The sequence below is a fragment of the Vulpes vulpes genome, chromosome 12, assembly GCF_048418805.1.
Source record: "Vulpes vulpes isolate BD-2025 chromosome 12, VulVul3, whole genome shotgun sequence".
NCBI classification, from domain to species: Eukaryota; Metazoa; Chordata; class Mammalia; order Carnivora; family Canidae; genus Vulpes; species Vulpes vulpes.
Genome location: NC_132791.1, coordinates 20,828,696 through 20,847,401, shown reverse-complemented (window position 1 = coordinate 20,847,401; position 18,706 = coordinate 20,828,696). Strand labels below are relative to the sequence as shown.

General features: G+C 36.7%; 1 protein-coding gene across 2 annotated transcripts in view; it reads left to right on the top strand.

Annotated features, from left to right (window-relative positions):
- ZCCHC7 (zinc finger CCHC-type containing 7) overlaps positions 1-18,706 on the top strand; it is a 249,522-nt gene that overhangs the window by 184,647 nt on the left and 46,169 nt on the right. For both annotated transcript variants that reach the window (XM_026013165.2, XM_072727914.1), the window contains exons 3-5: positions 11,290-11,333; positions 12,556-12,681; positions 13,635-13,805. In XM_026013165.2, the coding sequence (XP_025868950.2) occupies positions 11,290-11,333; positions 12,556-12,681; positions 13,635-13,805 (341 nt within the window). The remainder of the gene's footprint in view (positions 1-11,289; positions 11,334-12,555; positions 12,682-13,634; positions 13,806-18,706) is intronic.

Below are 18,706 nucleotides of genomic sequence, written 5' to 3'. Positions count from 1 at the left end.
TTAGAGATAGTTAGAAGTTATTTTAATAATCTGGCTGAGAAGGCAGCCCCGGGTGGCTCAGCGGTTTAGCGCCGCCTTCAGCCCAGGGCATGATCCTGGAGTCCTGGGATCAAGTCCCACATCGGGCTCCCTGCATGGAGCCTGCTTCTCCCTCTGCCTTGTGTCTCTGCCTCTCTCTCTCTCTCTCTCGCTCTCTCTCTCTCTCTCTCTCTCTCTCTCTGTCTGTCTCTCATGAATAAATAAATAAAATCTTTAAAATAAATAAATAAATAATCTGGCTGAGAAATCAGATATCACTAGGCCAGTGTAATGGTATTGAAGCTTGATGGAGAGAGAATTTATGGGATTTGGTAAGTAATTATATGAAAGGTGAGAGGGAAGAGTTGAGATTTTTTTAGTATGGAAAATATAGGAGACAAGTTATTGACAGAAGATACAGGGAGGAGAAGTAGCTTTTGTCTGTTTTTAAGAGAGACAAATGCAAGGAGTGGGGAGAAAATGAAAAATTCATTTTTAATGACTATGAATTTGAGTTACCTGCAGGATGTCTAATCTAGATGCCCTGTAGGTCAGGAACTCAGGAAAAGATCTGGTCTAGAAATACAGATTTGGGAGTTCTCTCCATGGACATGTATGAGATAAGCTGGGACTAAGCATGCAGGATAAGAAGAGCAAAGAGTGGAGCATACCATGTAACCAGTGAAGGAAGAGGAAACCACAAAGAGGATAAGAACTATTTTGTTATATCAACCATGAGAATGGTAAATGCACACAGAGGGCAAGTGAGAGAGAAATACTGAATATTACCCACATGCATTGGCTATGAGGAGCTCAGCCTTTAAAGGACATTCAGAACTGGTAGTCATAGAAATGAGTTAAGTGGAAATCGAGCAAAGAGGGAGCCAGTGTTAGAGATCAAGTGGATAAAATGGGCAAAAGTACAGAGAGGAGAAAGCCCTGGGAGTGTTAATTTACAAACAGTAGGACCTTTTAGTTTAAAGTATTAGGTGTGTGTAAAAAGATCATGTGGGTAATAAATTTAGAAATGTAGTATTATTAATCTGCCTTTAATGCTATAACTGCCAAGTTATTTAACCTCAGGTTATCTGGTGGGAGAGTTATTCACAACCTTCTTCACTTTTCTTTCTTTTCTTGACCCTTTCACTGTGTTTTAGAATAGTTGAAAGAATGCCATCTCATGCAAGTCAGTGTTTTGTTTGTATCCTGCAAGTGAGAGGATACTGAGAAGGCCCAAAATCTTGGTTCCTTAGGAATTACAGGTATATAATAACTAGTCCCCAGTTTTGAGCTAGGTCTATAGACTCACAAATTCTTTGGGGAGAAAACAGTTGCTAAAATTACAAGGAAGACCGTTTTGGTGATAATCATCATTAAGTTAATTACCCATTATTAGAATTCAGTATTTTTTTGTTAAATAGTTAAATAACCCACTCCCTAAATAATAGTGGACTTCTTATCTTTAAAACTTTATTAGTCATCTTTCTGTTTTCTTATTTTTTAAGATTTTATTTATTTAAGAGAAAGAGAATGCACATGGGGAGGGGCAGAGGGAGAAGTAGACTCTCTGCTGAGTGAGGAGCCCACCTTAGGGCTCTATCTTAGGACCCTGGGATCATGACCCCAGCTGAAGGCAGATGCTTAACCGACTGAGCCACCCAGGCACCCCTCATCTTTCTGTTAAAAAAAAATGAAATTTTTGTGGTTATTTTCTTAGCACAGTTATGCTTTTTAGATTGTTTCACCAAGAGATGCACATACTAGTTTGGGGTAAGTTCCTTAAGGGCAAGCACCATGTCTTAGCCATCTTTCTATCTCCTACATGGTCTTTTACAATGAGAGATATTTAGTAAATATTTGTTGAAAATTAACTCGATACCACATTAAGTGAAAACATTTTACACATTGAGGAAAGTTGTATTTACATTTATTTTTAAGTAGGCTCCACACCCAGCATGGGGCTTAAACTCAGGACCCTGAGATCAAGAGCCCCACACTCTACTGACTGAGCCAGCCAGCCACCCCACATTCACACTCTTAAATAATTAGTAGGGAAAATAAGGTTTTTATTTTTAAGATTTTATTTATTTATTCATGAGAGAGACACACACAGAGAGAGGCAGAGACACAGGCAGAGGGAGAAGCAGGCTCCATGTAGGGAGCCCGACAGTGGGACTCAATCCTGGGTCTCCAGGATGACACCCTGGGCTGAAGGCGGCACTAAACCGCTGAGCTACCCAGGCTGCCTGGAAAATAAGTTTTTATATCTGATTTGCTAAATGTTAAATTCAGGCCCACTGTATGCTGAGAAAATTATACATAATCTTTTCACTGAAATCTAATGAAATTTATAATTTTAGATGTTAGAAATTGGGATATCTAGAAAATGTAAGGAATCTCTGGCTTTCTTATAAGGAGTTATACGGATAGGCTCAGGAAAAGATTCTTCTTAGACCCTGGCTCTTGCACTGCAAATAACCACCAGATGTGCTCAGCTGAGTCCTTCCATAATCTTTGGTGATCTTTGGAATATATTTTATTAACTCCTATTTTTTGTCAAATTACTCCAAAAGTTAGAATCAGCTCTATAATTGTCTTTGGCTGCTCTTAGCAAAGGAATGATCTTTAGCGGTTCCACCTACCACAATATAGGCTAATGTAACTGAAGCAGAGCAGGAACTGTATTTCCTAAGAAATCTAGTCTAAACTCTTACATCCCTTGAAAAATGAACACAGTCTTATGGGTAACTAACTACATTAATACTACCTTTCACAAAAAGCACCAGTTGCCATTTCTTGTAGAAAGTACACACATAAAAAAGTGGGTATTTGTGTAATCATAACATACAGGGTTCTGGGGATAAAATATATATTTAAAACAATTTATAGACGCCGAATCACCATATAAATATGAGGGATGTTTACATTTATTACCATGTAGTAATAGAGAAAGAAAGTACATGTGTGTTTGTAATTGATAGAATAGTTCCAGAAATTGGAGAAAATGTGTAAAATATGTGTAAGGTTATGGGTTTACATTTTTGTTTTGAAGGTTATTTCAGAAGAGGTAAAGTATTCTTGTTTTTGCCAAGTGTTAATAGAGAACACTGTAATACTGTTTTACTGTCTCTGCCTTCAGTATTACTATTACAGTGCAAAGAGGCCTGCTGTGCTGTTACTTGTGGAGAGCTCATGCAGTAAAAAATAAAGGCATTTCAAGTTAAACCAGAAGACATGGAAGCTTTCTTAGTTGGAAGAATAGATTTAATATTAAGTCTTCATGTGTGTTTGAGGTGTAAAAGGTGTTTTATAAGTAACAATATTTAATTCTTAGTATTCTTATATATCAAAAGGTCTATGAAAATTCTTAGTAAAGGAATTAGCACACCTTCTATTCTAATTAAACTGTGTTGTTTGCTGTTTCCTTTTTCTTCTTCCATTCTGTTGCTTGTACTTTTTCTTTTTCACTGGTGTCTTCTTTCATCTCCATCTATTAAAATCCTATATAGGGCAGCCCCGGTGGTACAGTGGTTTAGCGCCGCCTGCAGCCCAGGGCGTGATCCTGGAGACCCCGGATCGAGTCCCACGTCAGGCTCTCTGCGTGGAGCCTGCTTCTCCCTCTGCCTGTATCTCTGCCTCTCTCTCTCTGTGTCTCTATGAATAAATAAATGAAATCTTAAAAAAATAAAATAAAATCCTATATAAGACTTTTCTTTCCAGCTGTATTGTGTAAACTTAGACTAGACTTGCCCCCTTGACAAGAAATGATGAAATTAGCAGAAAAGGACTTTAAAGCAGCTATTATCAATGTACATAGAAGTTTAAAGGGAAAGATGAATATAGACAACAGGTAATACCAGTCAGTGATTCACAAGAATATGGAAAAAAGCAAGATGCACACTATAATCAACCTAGCTTTCTGCCTAGACATCTGCATCATGGTGCCAAAAGAGGGAACCCAAGCACAGGACTGCAGCCTCACTAAGATGAGAAATAGAGATCACAGTTTGGAGAGGCTAAGGAAGCTGTACTTTGTGGGGCAGAGTACTGGAGGGAAGGAACTGTGGAGGGAAAGAACTCTAGAAATCTACATAGGGTTGCCCATGAACATTAAGGATGCTGTATTCCTATCTGTACACAGAGAGGTCCAGCTCCATTAGAATTGGACAAAAGCTGACGGTCTATAAGCTGAGCAACTCCCAGAACTTAACCCGAGTTCTTACTAGCCAAAGTGAAGAGAGTGTTGAATACCTGCAACATTTAATAGAAACCCCAGAAGGTACATCTTAGTTAAGTAAGGCTAAATTAGCTCTAGAGTAAAGGCTACTGTGGACCTACCCTAACAAAACTTTAAAGGTCTCAAAAGAATCAAGCTAATATGGAATTTACTTAACTGCTTGTCAAAACAGAGTCTTACACTTGAAAATAAGAAAAAAATTTGAGACATTCAACAGTATACCATTTACAATAACTAGCATCTAAGAAAAAAAATTTTATACTAGGTATTCAAAGGACAATGTCACCCATAACCAGGAGAAAAATCCATCAAATAAAAGAAACCTAGAAATTACAGAGATGATGAAATTATCAGAAAGAACTTTAAAACAGCTATTAAAAATATACACTGAGGTTTAAAGAAAAAGAAATATAATAAGAGAAATGGAAGATATAAAAAAGAACCAAATGGATCTTTTAGAACTAAAATATACAGTATTCGAGATAAAAAATTTTACTGGATGAGTTTAAGTACAAATTAGCTAAATCAAAGGGAAAGAATAAGAGTCTATTATGGACATTTATGCTGATAATTTCAACAACTTAGAAGTAATAGACAAATTCTTTGAAAGTCACAGATTACCAAAACTGGCCCATGCAGACCTAGAAGATGTGAATAGCTCCATACCTACTAAAGAAGTAGAGTTACTATTTCTATTACTATTTTTAAAGCCTCCTTGCAAGTGAAATTCCTGGCCCACAACAAAGAAAACTGCAGCCTACATGACTTCACTGGTGAATTTTATCAGATATTTAAGGAAGAAATAACACAGTTGTACACAAACTCTCCCCAAACCTTCACAACTCTTATGAGGCCAGTTTTACCCCAATATCAAAACCACACAAAGACATTGTAAGAAAAGTGTAAATCAGTATCCTTCATGAACACAGATGTTAAAATTCTTAATAAAATACTAACAAATTGAATTATATAGTATATTGTAAAGCATAATACATCCTAACCAAGTGGAGTTAATCCCAGAATACGAGACTGGTTTATTTGAAAATGAATCACTGTCATTCACCATACTAACAGAAAGACAGAGGAAAAACCATGGGGCCATCTCAGTTGATGCAGAAAAGGCAAATGATAAAATTTAAAATGCATTCATATTAAAAACTCAGGAAAATAGTAAAAAAAAAAAAAAAAGGAATTTCCTCAACCTGTTATGAAAAATCTACAGCAAACAGTTCGCTTAATTCAGAAGGACTGAATTTTTCACCTTATTGAAATAAAACAAAGATTATCTTCTGTCACCACTTAAAATATTGAGTATTAGGCCTGGAAATCCTTTATAATGCATTGAGGTAAGAAAAAGCAATGCAGATTAGAAAGGAGGTGATAAAACTGTCTTTATTTACAGGTGAAATGATATTGTATATAGAAAATTGGGAGGAATCTACAAAAAGCTTCTAGCACTAAGTGAATTTAGCAAATTTGCAGGATGAAGGGGAATAAACAAAAGTCAACTGTATTTCTATAAACTTGTAATCAGACCTTGAACAATGAAGTTTTTACAAATAATTTAAAATTAATTTAAATGTTATTTTTAAAAAGTTTTTGGTAACAGAAACATGAACTACTCAGGGATAACTAGTACAATATATGCAAGACCTGTTCACAGAAACCCATAACACATTGCTGAAAAAAAGAAGACCAAAGTAAATGAAGACATACATCATATTCATGTTTTAGAAGACTTGATATGTTAAAATATCTTTCCAAGCTGATCTGTAGTTGTAGCACAATATCAATCAAAATCCCATCAGATTTTTTGGGTAGGAACTTATATTCTATCATTTATACAGAAATCAAGGGCCCCTGGCTGGCTCAGTCAGTATACCTGTGACTCTTGATCTCACGATCAGGCATGAGTTCAAGCCTCATATCAGCTGTAGAGCTTGCTTTAAAGAGAAAAAAACAAAATGCAAGTTAAAATTTATATAGAAATCAAAAAATAGCCAAAACAATCTTCAAAAAACAACAAAAAAGTTGGAAAGCTTACTCTACATGATTTTAAGTTTTTAAAGTAAAGTTGTAATATGGTATAATGTATAGACCTATAACTCAATGTAACATACTAGAACTTCTAGAAGTTGACCCACATGTATATGGTCAATTGATTTTCAACAAAGTTCGTAAGGCAATCTAATGAAGAAAGGGTATTTTTTTCAACAAATGATGTTGGAACAACTGGATAGGATATTCATATGAGGAAAAATGGGCAATAACTAAACATCAAAAGCTAAAACTATAGAATTTTAGAAGAAAACGTAAAAAGTGCTTGCTTTTGTAACCTTGCATAGGGAGATTTCTTTGGGCATAGAAAACCATAAAGGGAAAAATTGCCAAGTTTATGAGAACTTTTGCTTTTCTGAGAACTCTGGTTTTGTTTTGTTTTGTTTTGTTTAAAATTTTATTTAAAATTCATGAGAGACAGAGAGAGGCAGAGACATAGGCAGAGCCCTATGTGGGATTCATCTCAAGACCCCAGGATCATGCCCTGAGCCAAAGGCAGATGCTCAGCTGCTGAGCCACCCCAGCATCCCTGAGAACTCTGTTAAAAAATAAATGAAAAAAGCAAGCCACACTGGGAAAAAATATTTGCAAACATATGTCTGACAAAAGACTTATATCTAGAATGTATAAAGGACTCCTGTAATTTAATCAAAGGAAAACAGTCTCCTTCACTCTCTTCAAATAAAAAACAACTCAATTTAAAAACAAGCTAAGGGGTGCCTGGGTGGCTTAGTCAGTTAAGCATCTGAGTCTTGATCTCAGCTCAGGTCTTGATCTCAGGGCTGTGAGTTCAGGCCCCACATGGGCTCCACGCTGGGCCTACATTCATTCATTAATTCATTCATTCACTCATTCATCCATTCAAGCTAAAAATTCAAATAGTTTTTTAAAGACATATGAATGGCAAATACATGAAAAGATGCTTAGCAAAAAAAAAAAAAAAGATGCTTAGCATCATTAGTTATCAGAGTAATGCCCATTAAAATCCTAATGCATTACTATATACACATTTGAAGACTAAAAAAGAGTTTCAAGTACTGGTGAGATTTTTGAAACGAGAATTCTCATACGTTGCTGATTGGAATATGAAATGACACAGCCACTTTGAGGCAGTTTCATATAAAGGTAAAGATATACTAAACCACATCCAATAATTCAACTCCTACGTATTTTTCCAAGGCAAGTGAAAACTTCTGTCAGTTAAAAAGAAAGATTTTCACTAGAATATTTATTCCTGCTTTATTTATAATTCCTCAAAACTGGAAACAACCTAAGTATTATCAGGAGATAAACAGCTAAACAAATTGTTACATCCACACACTGCAATAGTACTCAGCAATAAGAAGGAAACAAAGTGCTACTACTATCCAATGACATAGATGAATCTCACAAATATTGAGAATGAAAGAAGCCAAACATAAAATAGTACACAGTTTAGGATTCTATTTATATGCAGTCCTAGAACAGGCAAAGCAAATCAGTGGTTGCCTGGTTGTGCTGCACATATGCACAAGGTAACATTTTGGGATGGTGGAAATGTGCTATATTTGATGGTTGTGGTGGTTGCACAGGTGTGTGCATTTGTCAAAATACATCCTGTATTTTTTACAGGGGTATATTTTATAATATGTAAATTATATTTCAGTAAAGTTTGCTGTATAGCACAATCTTCTGTGACTTTTTTCCTCTTTTCCCCTAAATTCAGACATTGTCTATTCTTCTTCTGAATTTACTGTAGAATTTTGTTTGTCTTCTCTTACTCCTTTCTTTTTTCTGTTGTCTCCTTTACTAAGTTATAAGCTCTTATTCCTCTTTGTTTACCCTGTAGCATCTCGCTCATTATATAACCTTTCAGTATGTGTTTGTTGCACTGAGTTGATTTGATGCAAAGAAAGAGTCGCCAGCTATTGCTTTGATTACAATTCTGAACTGAAAAGAATCACAGATATTAGCAAGACAGGGCTATAAGGCAGCTAAGAGTTAATATTAGGCATCTTTAGGGCAGTCCTAATTTTATACTTTAGGGCAATTGCATTTTTTATTCTATGGCAATGGGTGGTGAACACATGGAAGATGAGTGCTTCTGGGCCCTGTGGGAAGTTGTCTTTAAGGAAAGACATCCTGGGGATCCCTGGGTGGCGCAGCGGTTTGGCGCCTGCCTTTGGCCCAGGGCGCGATCCTGGAGACCCGGGATCGAATCCCACATCGGGCTCCCGGTGCATGGAGCCTGCTTCTCCCTCCGCCTGTGTCTCTGCCTCTCTCTCTCTCTGTGACTATCATAAATAAATAAAAATTAAAAAAAAAAAAAAAAAAAAAGGAAAGACATCCTGTGCCAGTTTCAGAGGCCTGGAGGACAATGTTTTTTATTTTAATAATGAATGAAAAATTGGAAGAATCTTAGAAACTAAACAGTACCATGGATGCCATTTAATCCAACCCAGTATTATGCAGGCCAAGTGAAGGTCAGTAACGTGCCCAGTGCCACACAGCAAATAAGACAAAGACTGAAACCAAGCCCTGTACCAGGAATTTAACAAAGTGGAGAATTGGCTACCCGTAGACGTTCTAATGAGTTGCCCTTAGACAAAGCCTCCATTAGTTTGGGATTCCAAGTTAAGAAAAAAACAGGATAGATAAAAGAGAAAACGGCATGAGTCAGCTGTTATTACCAGGATCAAACCAAAACTGGAACCATGGATAGCACCAGGAGTTGGCTGATGTGTTCCACGTCTTTGTTCTGTTTACCACTGAGAAGTCTAATTTCATCTATAATTAAAACTTGTCTTGTATACCTGTTGATAAATTTTCTACAGTAAGAATATACTATAGCTTGATGAGTTAGTACATGACCTGGAATTCCACAGGAATGTTTAAACAATCTAAATGGAGTTGGATCTTCCTATTTTGGACCTTTCCTTTTCTCACTGTTTAGTTCTTCGAATGTAAATTTATTTGGAATTGGGATGGTAACCGTTGCTATTTTGCATTTCACTGGTTTTAAGTTTTATTATTTTTAAGGACAACTAGGCAGTTTTTTAATTTCAGTGATTTTTAGTGGTCATTTTGAATTTTAAAGATGGAGACATTGAGGTACAAAAGGCAGCTTTGAAACTTGCAGCAGAACATGCTCCTTGGATATTTTTAATGAAAGAATGCCGTTGTGGATGGTGATGATGCACAGCTATTTAATGTATTCTCCACTCTCCCTATATGGATGCAGCCTCCAAATTTTACAAAGGACATAATCATCAGCATAGCATCTCTGCTCTCCTATGGATTGGTCTTTTTATAAAGCAGCCTTTTGGTTTTCTTAGTAAAACTATTTTATTTTAAAATCTGTCTCTAGACACTTACTCCTGGTATGCCTGGGAGAATGTAGATTATTTCATATCTCCTCAAAATTCCTTTCAAAGACAAGAGTCAAGCTCGATTTGTGTTTTTGAGATAGAGAAGAGGAATAGATAGGAGGAAGGAAGAAATCTTAACTCTGCTTCAAGGAGAGAAAAAAATCTTTCAGTCCTTTGTTGATACCATAGCTTCTGCATTAGTCATATGTCCCTTCTTCCCTGGTCATGAGTGGACCAGAGAAATAGCAGCCATTTGCAAGTTTGTAAAGGGAAGGGCAAAGAGAAGAAAACAGCTGATAAAGAGGAATGTAGGGCTCCCAAGCCCCTTAGGTTTTTACAGTTGTGTTTTTAGATCAATCAATGGTTTCTGGATATTTGGTGTTTTATTTCACTGTGTTTGATGTTATAAAATACAGTTCTAAATGTCTAGCCCCAATTATGAGATTGTATTCAAAGTGTAGTTTTTTAAAATGTTACAGTGAAAGTCAATTACAATGGGAAGCTAGTCAGGGTACCTGGGTGGTGGTTGAACGTCTGCCTTCAGCTCAGGTCATGATCTCAGGGCCCTGGGATCAAGCCCTGCATCCTGCTTCCTGCTCAGTGGGGAGTCTGCTTCTCCCTCTCCCTCTGCCTGCACTGTGCTCTCTCTCTCTCTCTCTCTCTCTCTAATAAACAACAACAATGGGAAGCTAGTAGACACAGTTAATACTGATATTGGAAAGAAGAACCTTTCCTCTGCCTTCTTGGGTCTGAACAGTGAGGGCCAGCAAACTAACTGTGATAGATTAACAGGAGGAAAGACAAGGCGCAGGAGTGCTCAATAATGAGCAACCCAAGTCAGTTGGCAGAATTAAAGGTTTGTTTACCAACTTAAACAAACACAAATATTTAGAGCTTCAAAGGATGGAAATTTTGATGATGTGGGCTTATACAATTTGGTGTTTTGGGGATGTCCTAGAAGCCAAAGTCAGTCACTTCCCTGACTAGAGACACTAGGTTGCAGTAGGGGAGGGGGGTGCTGTGCAGCTGACTTTAATAAAGCTGTGCTTTAGTCAGATAAGGAAGTTTAGATAAGATTTCTTCATCTGTTACTGGGTTTTTGTTTTCTTCAACTGATTTTTTATATATTTGTTTATAGCTTGATGATTTTCAAAGCACTTTCACATATCTCATTTGAGTCACAGTATTTTTTAGTTAGATGAAGCAAATATTATTCCCATGAATTTCATAGGTAAGAAAACTGAGGTTAAGAGAGGTTAAATAGGGGATCCCTGGGTGTTGCAGCGGTTTAGCACCTGCCTTTGGCCCAGGGCACGATCCTGGAGATCCGGGATCGAATCCCACGTCGGGCTCCCGGTGCATGGAGCCTGCTTCTCCCTCTGCCTGTGTCTCTGCCTCTCTCTCTCTCTCACTGTGTGCCTATCATAAATAAATAAAAATTTTAAAAAAAGAGAGGTTAAATAATTGTTCAGAGCCAATCAAGTAATAGTGGAGCCAAGATAAGAGGTTGAGGTATTCACATATCTCACTATACCTTTGGGGTGCAATTTCAGTACTGACAAATTGAATATCAATCTATAAGTACTTTAAAGGTGTCAAGATTTGAGTAACATTTTATTTGTTTTGTAGGAGAAGATGGTGTAAGTTGGTTCATCAGTGACAAAGATGCAGAGGTAAAATTAAAATTGTTTTTTGAAGTTATTAATAATAGATTAATAATTCCTTTTGATTTGAAGTTTCCTTTCACTTCAGTATGATAACTTAATAAACTTTTTAGAGATAGCAGTGGTCCAAGTATGTTGTAAGAAAAAGTTTGATTTCACTATGTGGTAATTGAATTTTTCAGAAGTGTGGTTCAGCTTTGATTTTTGTCAGTGTGTTAATTGCTATAATGATTTAGTCCCCTTTCCCTTCTATTTCTTCTCTGCCATGGTAAGCTTATATTGCCTAGTACACCAAAAATCAACACCGGAAATAACTGCTTCTTCAGTGTAAGGAAATGGTTAGTCTATATTTAGGATGTGGCAGGTGTTTGTCTTTGTCAATTATTAGCCTTAATTGTGACAGATGGTTAAGAAAAGAATAATTTTACAACTTGGTTTTCAAAAAAAAGTTTTAAAAGATAATTAGATTGTGTCTACTTGGGGCTTACCTTGTCAATCTAGCTGAATAACAAGTAAAAGATGAAAAGCTTTTTCAAAGATGAAATTCTACCAAACAAAATAAAAGCATGGTTGGCATTTACATATTTTCCTTTAGGGATTCCATATGATATGTTTTGCTAATATTCTTTTGCAAGACACTAGATTTTGCCTAGAATATGGGAGAGCTAGAATTGGGTTACTGTAAGCAGGATAGATCTTAAAAGTACTCTATTGGAAGGAAATTATCTCATGTCTCTTAGGAATTATAAGCCAATTTATAGGTAGTAACCATGGGTTGTTCAAAAGAAAGAATGGATTTGGTTATTATGTGGTTTTATAACTCTATAAAAGTAAAAAGTCATTTTTAAAATCCCCTAAGTAAAAATTGAAGCAAGCTTCTCATTCAGAAAAATATGGTATACATTCAGATATAGAAACCAGCAATATCTTTTGCTCTGAATGCCACCAGAATGTCTAAATCATGCATATCGGTGCCCCTACTGGACCTGAACTATAAGTAGAAAAAGATACAAAAGAAATGGAACCATATGGAGAAAGTTTAAGAGAATGGCAGGGGAGAGACAGACAAGAAGTAGAGTTGTCTTCATGGCAACCCCTTTTAAGTTTTTGAAGTCTTTGAAGAACACCAAAGTTTCTTGTTGCTGGGTTCTAGATTGAACAGGCTATGATTGTTAATTCTTATGAACAGAGTGAAGTATTCTTTTTAATTATTGATTTTTTTTCCCCTTAGGCTCAGATAGTTAATAATAGATCGTCTGGAAGATGGACCCACCGATACTACTCAGCCAACAAAAATGTTACTTGTAGAAATTGTGACAAATGTGGCCATTTATCGAAAAACTGCCCCCTTCCACAAGTATGTGAAATACATAATGTTTCTTTCTACATTGTTAAAAATCAAAATCTTAAGGGTGAACCCTTGTAACCTTAGAATTCAAATCTTGCATAATATATATGTAAATTTCACTTTACATTTTCAGGTAGGTCACAGCCTAAAATAGTAGCAGAAAGGGAACAGTGAAGTTAGAGTCCAATAAACCTGGAATCAACTTTAGATTTTTCCATTGATAGGTGCACAACCTTAGGCAAATCATTTTACTCTTTGTGCCTCTGTTTTCTTGTCTATAAAATGAGATTAAATTAGACAATTCCTGAGACCCTCTCACTTCCCAACCTTCTACTTTATAAGACAGCTTGTTTCACTGCAGGATGATTTTCATTGTTAGAAATCTTTCATTGTAGAAATGTTAGAAAGTTAACATTTTAAGTATTTATAAATGTTTATTGCTGTAAATTATGTTAAACAGATACATCAATCTTTGGATGTTCTCTGAGACATAACGAATTATCAAGAAACATTCCTTCCATTTACCTACAGCTTCTTCCAAATGAATGTCTTTCAGATGTTTAAGACAGCTCTTAGGGTTCCTCCATATCTTTGGTCCTCCAGCAAAGCAGCCTCTTTCAGTGTCTGGTCCTCCTATGACTTAGCTTCCAGAACCTTCTCATCCCACTTTCTCTCTCAGACACAATCTGCTTTTTTAATGTTCCTATAAGACAAGGCATAAGAAATAGACACCAGTTGATAGTACATGCACAATAAGCCTTTTTGGCAACCACAGAATATAGATAGCTTGTGTTAAAGCTCTGCTTTCAGACATTTTGTTTGATTTTATGGTATGTTCAAGATTTGACCTTCATTGGAGTCTCCAATTAGAAATAACTTTTTATGGAATTTTACAGAAAAAAATTAATCTTCTATTTGACACCGAACTATTTTGCTAAAGAGATTTTCTGTTTGCAACCTAGAAAGTCCGCCCCTGCTGTCTCTGCTCTGAGAGAGGACACCTCCAGTATGCCTGCCCAGCCCGCTTTTGCTTAGGCTGTTCTTTGCCTATGTCTTCCACTCACAGATGTCTTGAAAGATCATCCTGGAGAAAGCGATGTGACCGATGTGATATGATAGGCCATTATGCTGATGTGAGTATCCTGCATATAACTAACTTGTAGGGCTTTGGGGGCAATGTGCCAATTTGTAACTATTGGGCAGCCTACCTAAAGGAATGTTTATTTTCTACCATATGTAGCGATAGCCATATCCCTTTGGTTACTGATCATCCAATAGTACTCTAATAGGGATCCTACTAAATGGTTCATCAGGAGGCAGCATCAAGAAATATTGTAAACCCATGCTTGTCCCCTTTGCTTAAAGTGCTTGCCAAGTGAAGTTGAAATAAAAGAGATATGTAATAAATAATGTGTAAAATTTATACCTATTCATGTATAGTTAGATGAAAATATGTACTGACTTAGCAGTTGTATACAAAGGTCTATATGAAAAAAAAAAGGTCTATATGAAGCTTGGCTTCATGCTGCTTATTGATGGTTCTTGCTGATGTAATAGTTTTAAACAAGAAAGACAAAACCACCAATACTTTAGATCTGCTTATCTTAGTTCTTTTTTTAGATTAAAAAAAAAAAAAACAAAAGTCATTTAGAAGACATTCAGTTACGTGTAGCACATTAAATTTTAGTGCATCATTATTTTGGACATCCGTATCATATGGGGTTTAGTCAAGATCTCAAAGACCAGAAGGCTATAGAAGTTAGTATTTTTTTTAAAAGTAAGAATCTTTTCCTTTTACTTTGTACTTCCCAAAGGCATGATACAAAACACAAACATTTTTCAATTTTATTTATATTGGAGTGTACCTATGTCCTTTTGTCTAAAAAAGTGATAGAGCTTCCTATTGAGATGAATTTCAAATTAAAACATAGTAGAATAGGGGTCCCTGGGTGGCGCAGTGGTTTGGCGCCTGCCTTTGGCCCAGGGCACGATCCTGGAGACCCAGGATCGAATCCCACATCAGGCTCCCGGTGCATGGAGCCTGCTTCTCCCTCTGCCTATGTCTCTGCCTCTCTCTCTCTCTCTCTCTCTCTCTCTGTGACTATCATAAATAAATAAAAATTAAAAAAAAAAACATAGTAGAATATGAATGTTTGGTATATATGTTTCTCATGTAAATATATCAGTTCTAGATTATAATTTCTAAAGTGTCTTTTTAAACAATAAAAATAAGGTCACTATCCTGTACATTGTCCTACTACCTGATTTTTTTCTGCTTTAATTCCTTATGAATGCATCTCTACATTAACTCATAAAGATCTACCTGTCCAATGGCTAACTTTTATTCCACCATATGGATATACCAATTTACCTAGCAAGTTCTCTACCAATATATCTAGATTTATAGTTAAAACCCATTTTTTTAAGCAAACAGTGCTACAGTATATATTTGTATAAGGGTGTGGATGTGTGCAAGATTATTTCAGTAAATTGGATTCCAAGTGGGATTGTGTAATTAAAGGATATGTACATTTATATCTGGATAAATATTGTCAGATTGCTCTTTTAAAAGCAATGGGGATGCCTGACTGGCTCAGTCAGTAGAGTATGTAACTCTTGATCTTGGAGTTGTAAGTTCAAGCCCCATGTTGAGTGTAGAGATTACTTAAAAATAAAATCTTTAAAAAATAATAATAATAAATAACTAAATAACTAGATAAATGGTGGTACCAATATATCCACCTGCCACATGTTTTTAAGAGTGCTCTCAACAGGGCATCTGGGTGGCTCAGTCCATTAAGCGCCTGCCTTCAGTTAAGCATCCACCATTGGCTCAGGTTATGGTCTCAGGATCCTGGGATCTAGCTAGCCCCATTGGTCTCCCTACTCAGCAAGGAGTCTTCTTCTCCCCCTTCCTCTGCCCCTCTTCCTGCTCAAGCATACTCTTACGTGTGCTTTCTTTCAAATAAATAAAAATCTTAGAAAAAGGAATGCTCTCAACCCTATGATTGATCTTTTAAAATTTTGGCCAATGAGGTAAGGAGAAAATGATATCTTACTGTTTTTAATTGTATTTCTTAGGCAACTAGTGATGTTGGCTAACATGTGGCTCTCAAGATTAGATGAAGAGATAGAAGCTGTTATTTCATTACAAAGAAGCTTAAACTGGGGTGCCTGACTGGCTCAGTCCATAGAGCTTATGACTCTTGATCTTGGGGTTGTGTGTTCAAGCCCTATGCTGGGTGTAGAGACTATGTAAAATAATTAAATCTTTAAAAAAAAAATAGATTGGGCACCTGGGTGGCTCAGTTGGTTAAGCATCCAACTCTTGGTGTCAGCACAGGTCATGATCTTTGGGTTGTGAGACTGAACCCCACATGGGGCTCCAGATTCTCTGCCTCTGCCCCTTCCCCTGCTCACGCTCACTCGCTAACTTGCTCACTAGCTCTCAAATAAATAAATAAAATCTTTTTTTTTAAGTAGCTTAAACTTATTCTTAATATTTACTATGTCTTAAAAATAAAAATCCTAAATTGTCCTAGTTTTATAGTACTGTACTCTGCATTACACTGTCAATTATAATTTTTTAGGCAGATTTTCTAGTTTGGCAGTTACACTTAATAGCATATTTCTTTACTCTTTTCTTCTGAAAAGCTCTTACAAATATGGTCTTATTTGCCTGTGATAACAGAAGGGTCTCAGATATTATCATGAGCACTTTTTTTTTTTAATAAGAAACTGTAGTACAGAACAGTTAAGAATAATTTGTAAAAGGGTATATAATCAGCTCTGAATTAAATCTGTAGTCCATTCTGCTTAACTTCTTAATTTTGGCCTCGAATATATGCTAAACTCTTTATCTAAAATGGCCTTGAGGATTAATAATAGCCTCAGTGAATGTAAGTTTTTAAGATAGTGTTAGGCTGTGGCCGACTTCAGAGAAGGCAGCATCCTTTCCCCTAAATCTGCCAAGATCTAACTGTTGGGTGTTGGGGGGGTTTTTGTTTTTTTGGGGTTTTTTTTTTTGTTTTTTGTTTTTTTTTGTAATTACATGGTGAAGGCTCTGGACAATAATTGATCTTTTTCTAGTCTACCCGCCATGTATAGGATTCTCTTGGAGCTCAATCAAACCTGGACTTCACTGACCCCATCTGAAGAAGCTTATAGTCCTTCCACCATCCCAGAAGTGCTTCATGAGAATTCACTTAGAAGCAGAATCCTTCTGGCCTCAGGTTGCTGGAACAATTCATCCAGTCCCGTACATGCTTTAAATTTGTCTCAAAACCTGGCCCTCCACAGAAAATATTGTTTTCCCTGCAACCCTCTCAAATGCTTGCTGCCCACTCTTTCCTGACCTACGTACCAGAATTAGGTTGATTAGGACGAAAGTCTTTCTTGCCCACTATGGCTGCCTCTAAGACATTACTCCTCCCTCTTTATGTGGATGATTCAGGTTTATTTAAGGCCCATACCCTCAGACAGTACTATCTTCCCTTCTTTGTCATTTTCATCTTCCCACCTGCTGGACTCGCTGCTCATTCACAGAGGATTTCTTTTTTTTTTTTTTTTTTAATTTTTATTTATTTGTGATAGTCACAGAGAGAGAGAGAGAGAAAGAGAGAGAGAGGGGCAGAGACACATAGGCAGAGGGAGAAGCAGGCTCCATGCACCGGGAGCCCAACGTGGGATTCGATCCTGGGTCTCCAGGATCGCGCCCTGGGCCAAAGGCAGGCGCTAAACCGCTGCGCCACCCAGGGATCCCTCACAGAGGATTTCTGAAGCCCTGGGTTATTATAGGTACCCTACCTTCTTATCAGTTAAAGAGATTAAGACACTTCCATTTTTACTTTATACATCCCTGTAGCCACACCACTGATCTCTGTAATGCCAGAGTACCAGTTATATGTACAAAGAGAATCTGTTACAAAAACTGATGAGTCATATTCATATTTGTGCTGTAATGAATTTTCCTGAACCCTGCTTGGAAAATGCTTCATATGTTAACTACTGCATAATAGTAATTTGGTTAAAATTCCAGAGTTTTATAATGTAAAGGATAGAAAGATGGCTCAAGGCCTGCTAAAGTTAACCTGTATCAATGATAACTTCCAAAGGAAAGAGAATCTGCAGTGTGGAAAGAATCCCAATTCTGAGTGCCACAGATTCTCCTCTTGTCAACAATTTTTAAACATACAGAAAACTTTATTTTTAAAATTTTTTAAAAAGATTTATTTATTTATTTATTTCAGAGAGAGCACATACAGGAAGGAGAAGAAAAGAAGCAGATTTCCTGCTCAGCGTGAAGGCAAACATAGGCTCAGTCTTTTGGGGGGGGGGGGGGGACTCAGTCTTTCTTATGACCCCTGAGATCAAGACCTGAGCCAAAATTAGAAGTTGGATGCTCAACCGACTGAGCCACGCAGGCACCCCTTAAATATACAGAAAATTTTAAAATGTGTGAACATGTCTTACACACATAATCTCATTCTGTAAGATATATCCGACATTTCCAAGATAATAATAACTATAATTAATTACAGTGGTTTAAGCACTGTGCTAAATGCATTACTAACTAGGGAAGGGGGAGTACTTTGTTCACTGTTGTATTCTCAGCACATAATAGGTGCTCAGTAGATATTTGTGATTGTGTCATTTATGTAATCATCACAACTACTGTACAAGATAGATACTGTTTAATGCTTCCATTTTACAATGGGAGCACAATCGATTAAGCATCCCACTCATGGTTTCAGCTCAGATTATAAGATGAGCCTTGTGTCTGGTTCCACACTCAGTGCAGAGTTTGCTTGAAATTCTCTCTTCCTCTCCTCCTGCCCCTTCTACTAATGCTCTCTCTCTCAAATAAATAAATTTTAAAAAGAAGAAGAAAACTTAAACACTGTAAGGTTAAGCTTTCCCCAAGGTCTCAAAGTTAAAGTGATGCTATGCTTCATAAATGTACATGGAGGAAACTCACCTGCTAACATTCTAGGAGTTGTCAGTTTAACTCCTGCTCCAAAGATCCCTCAAATTT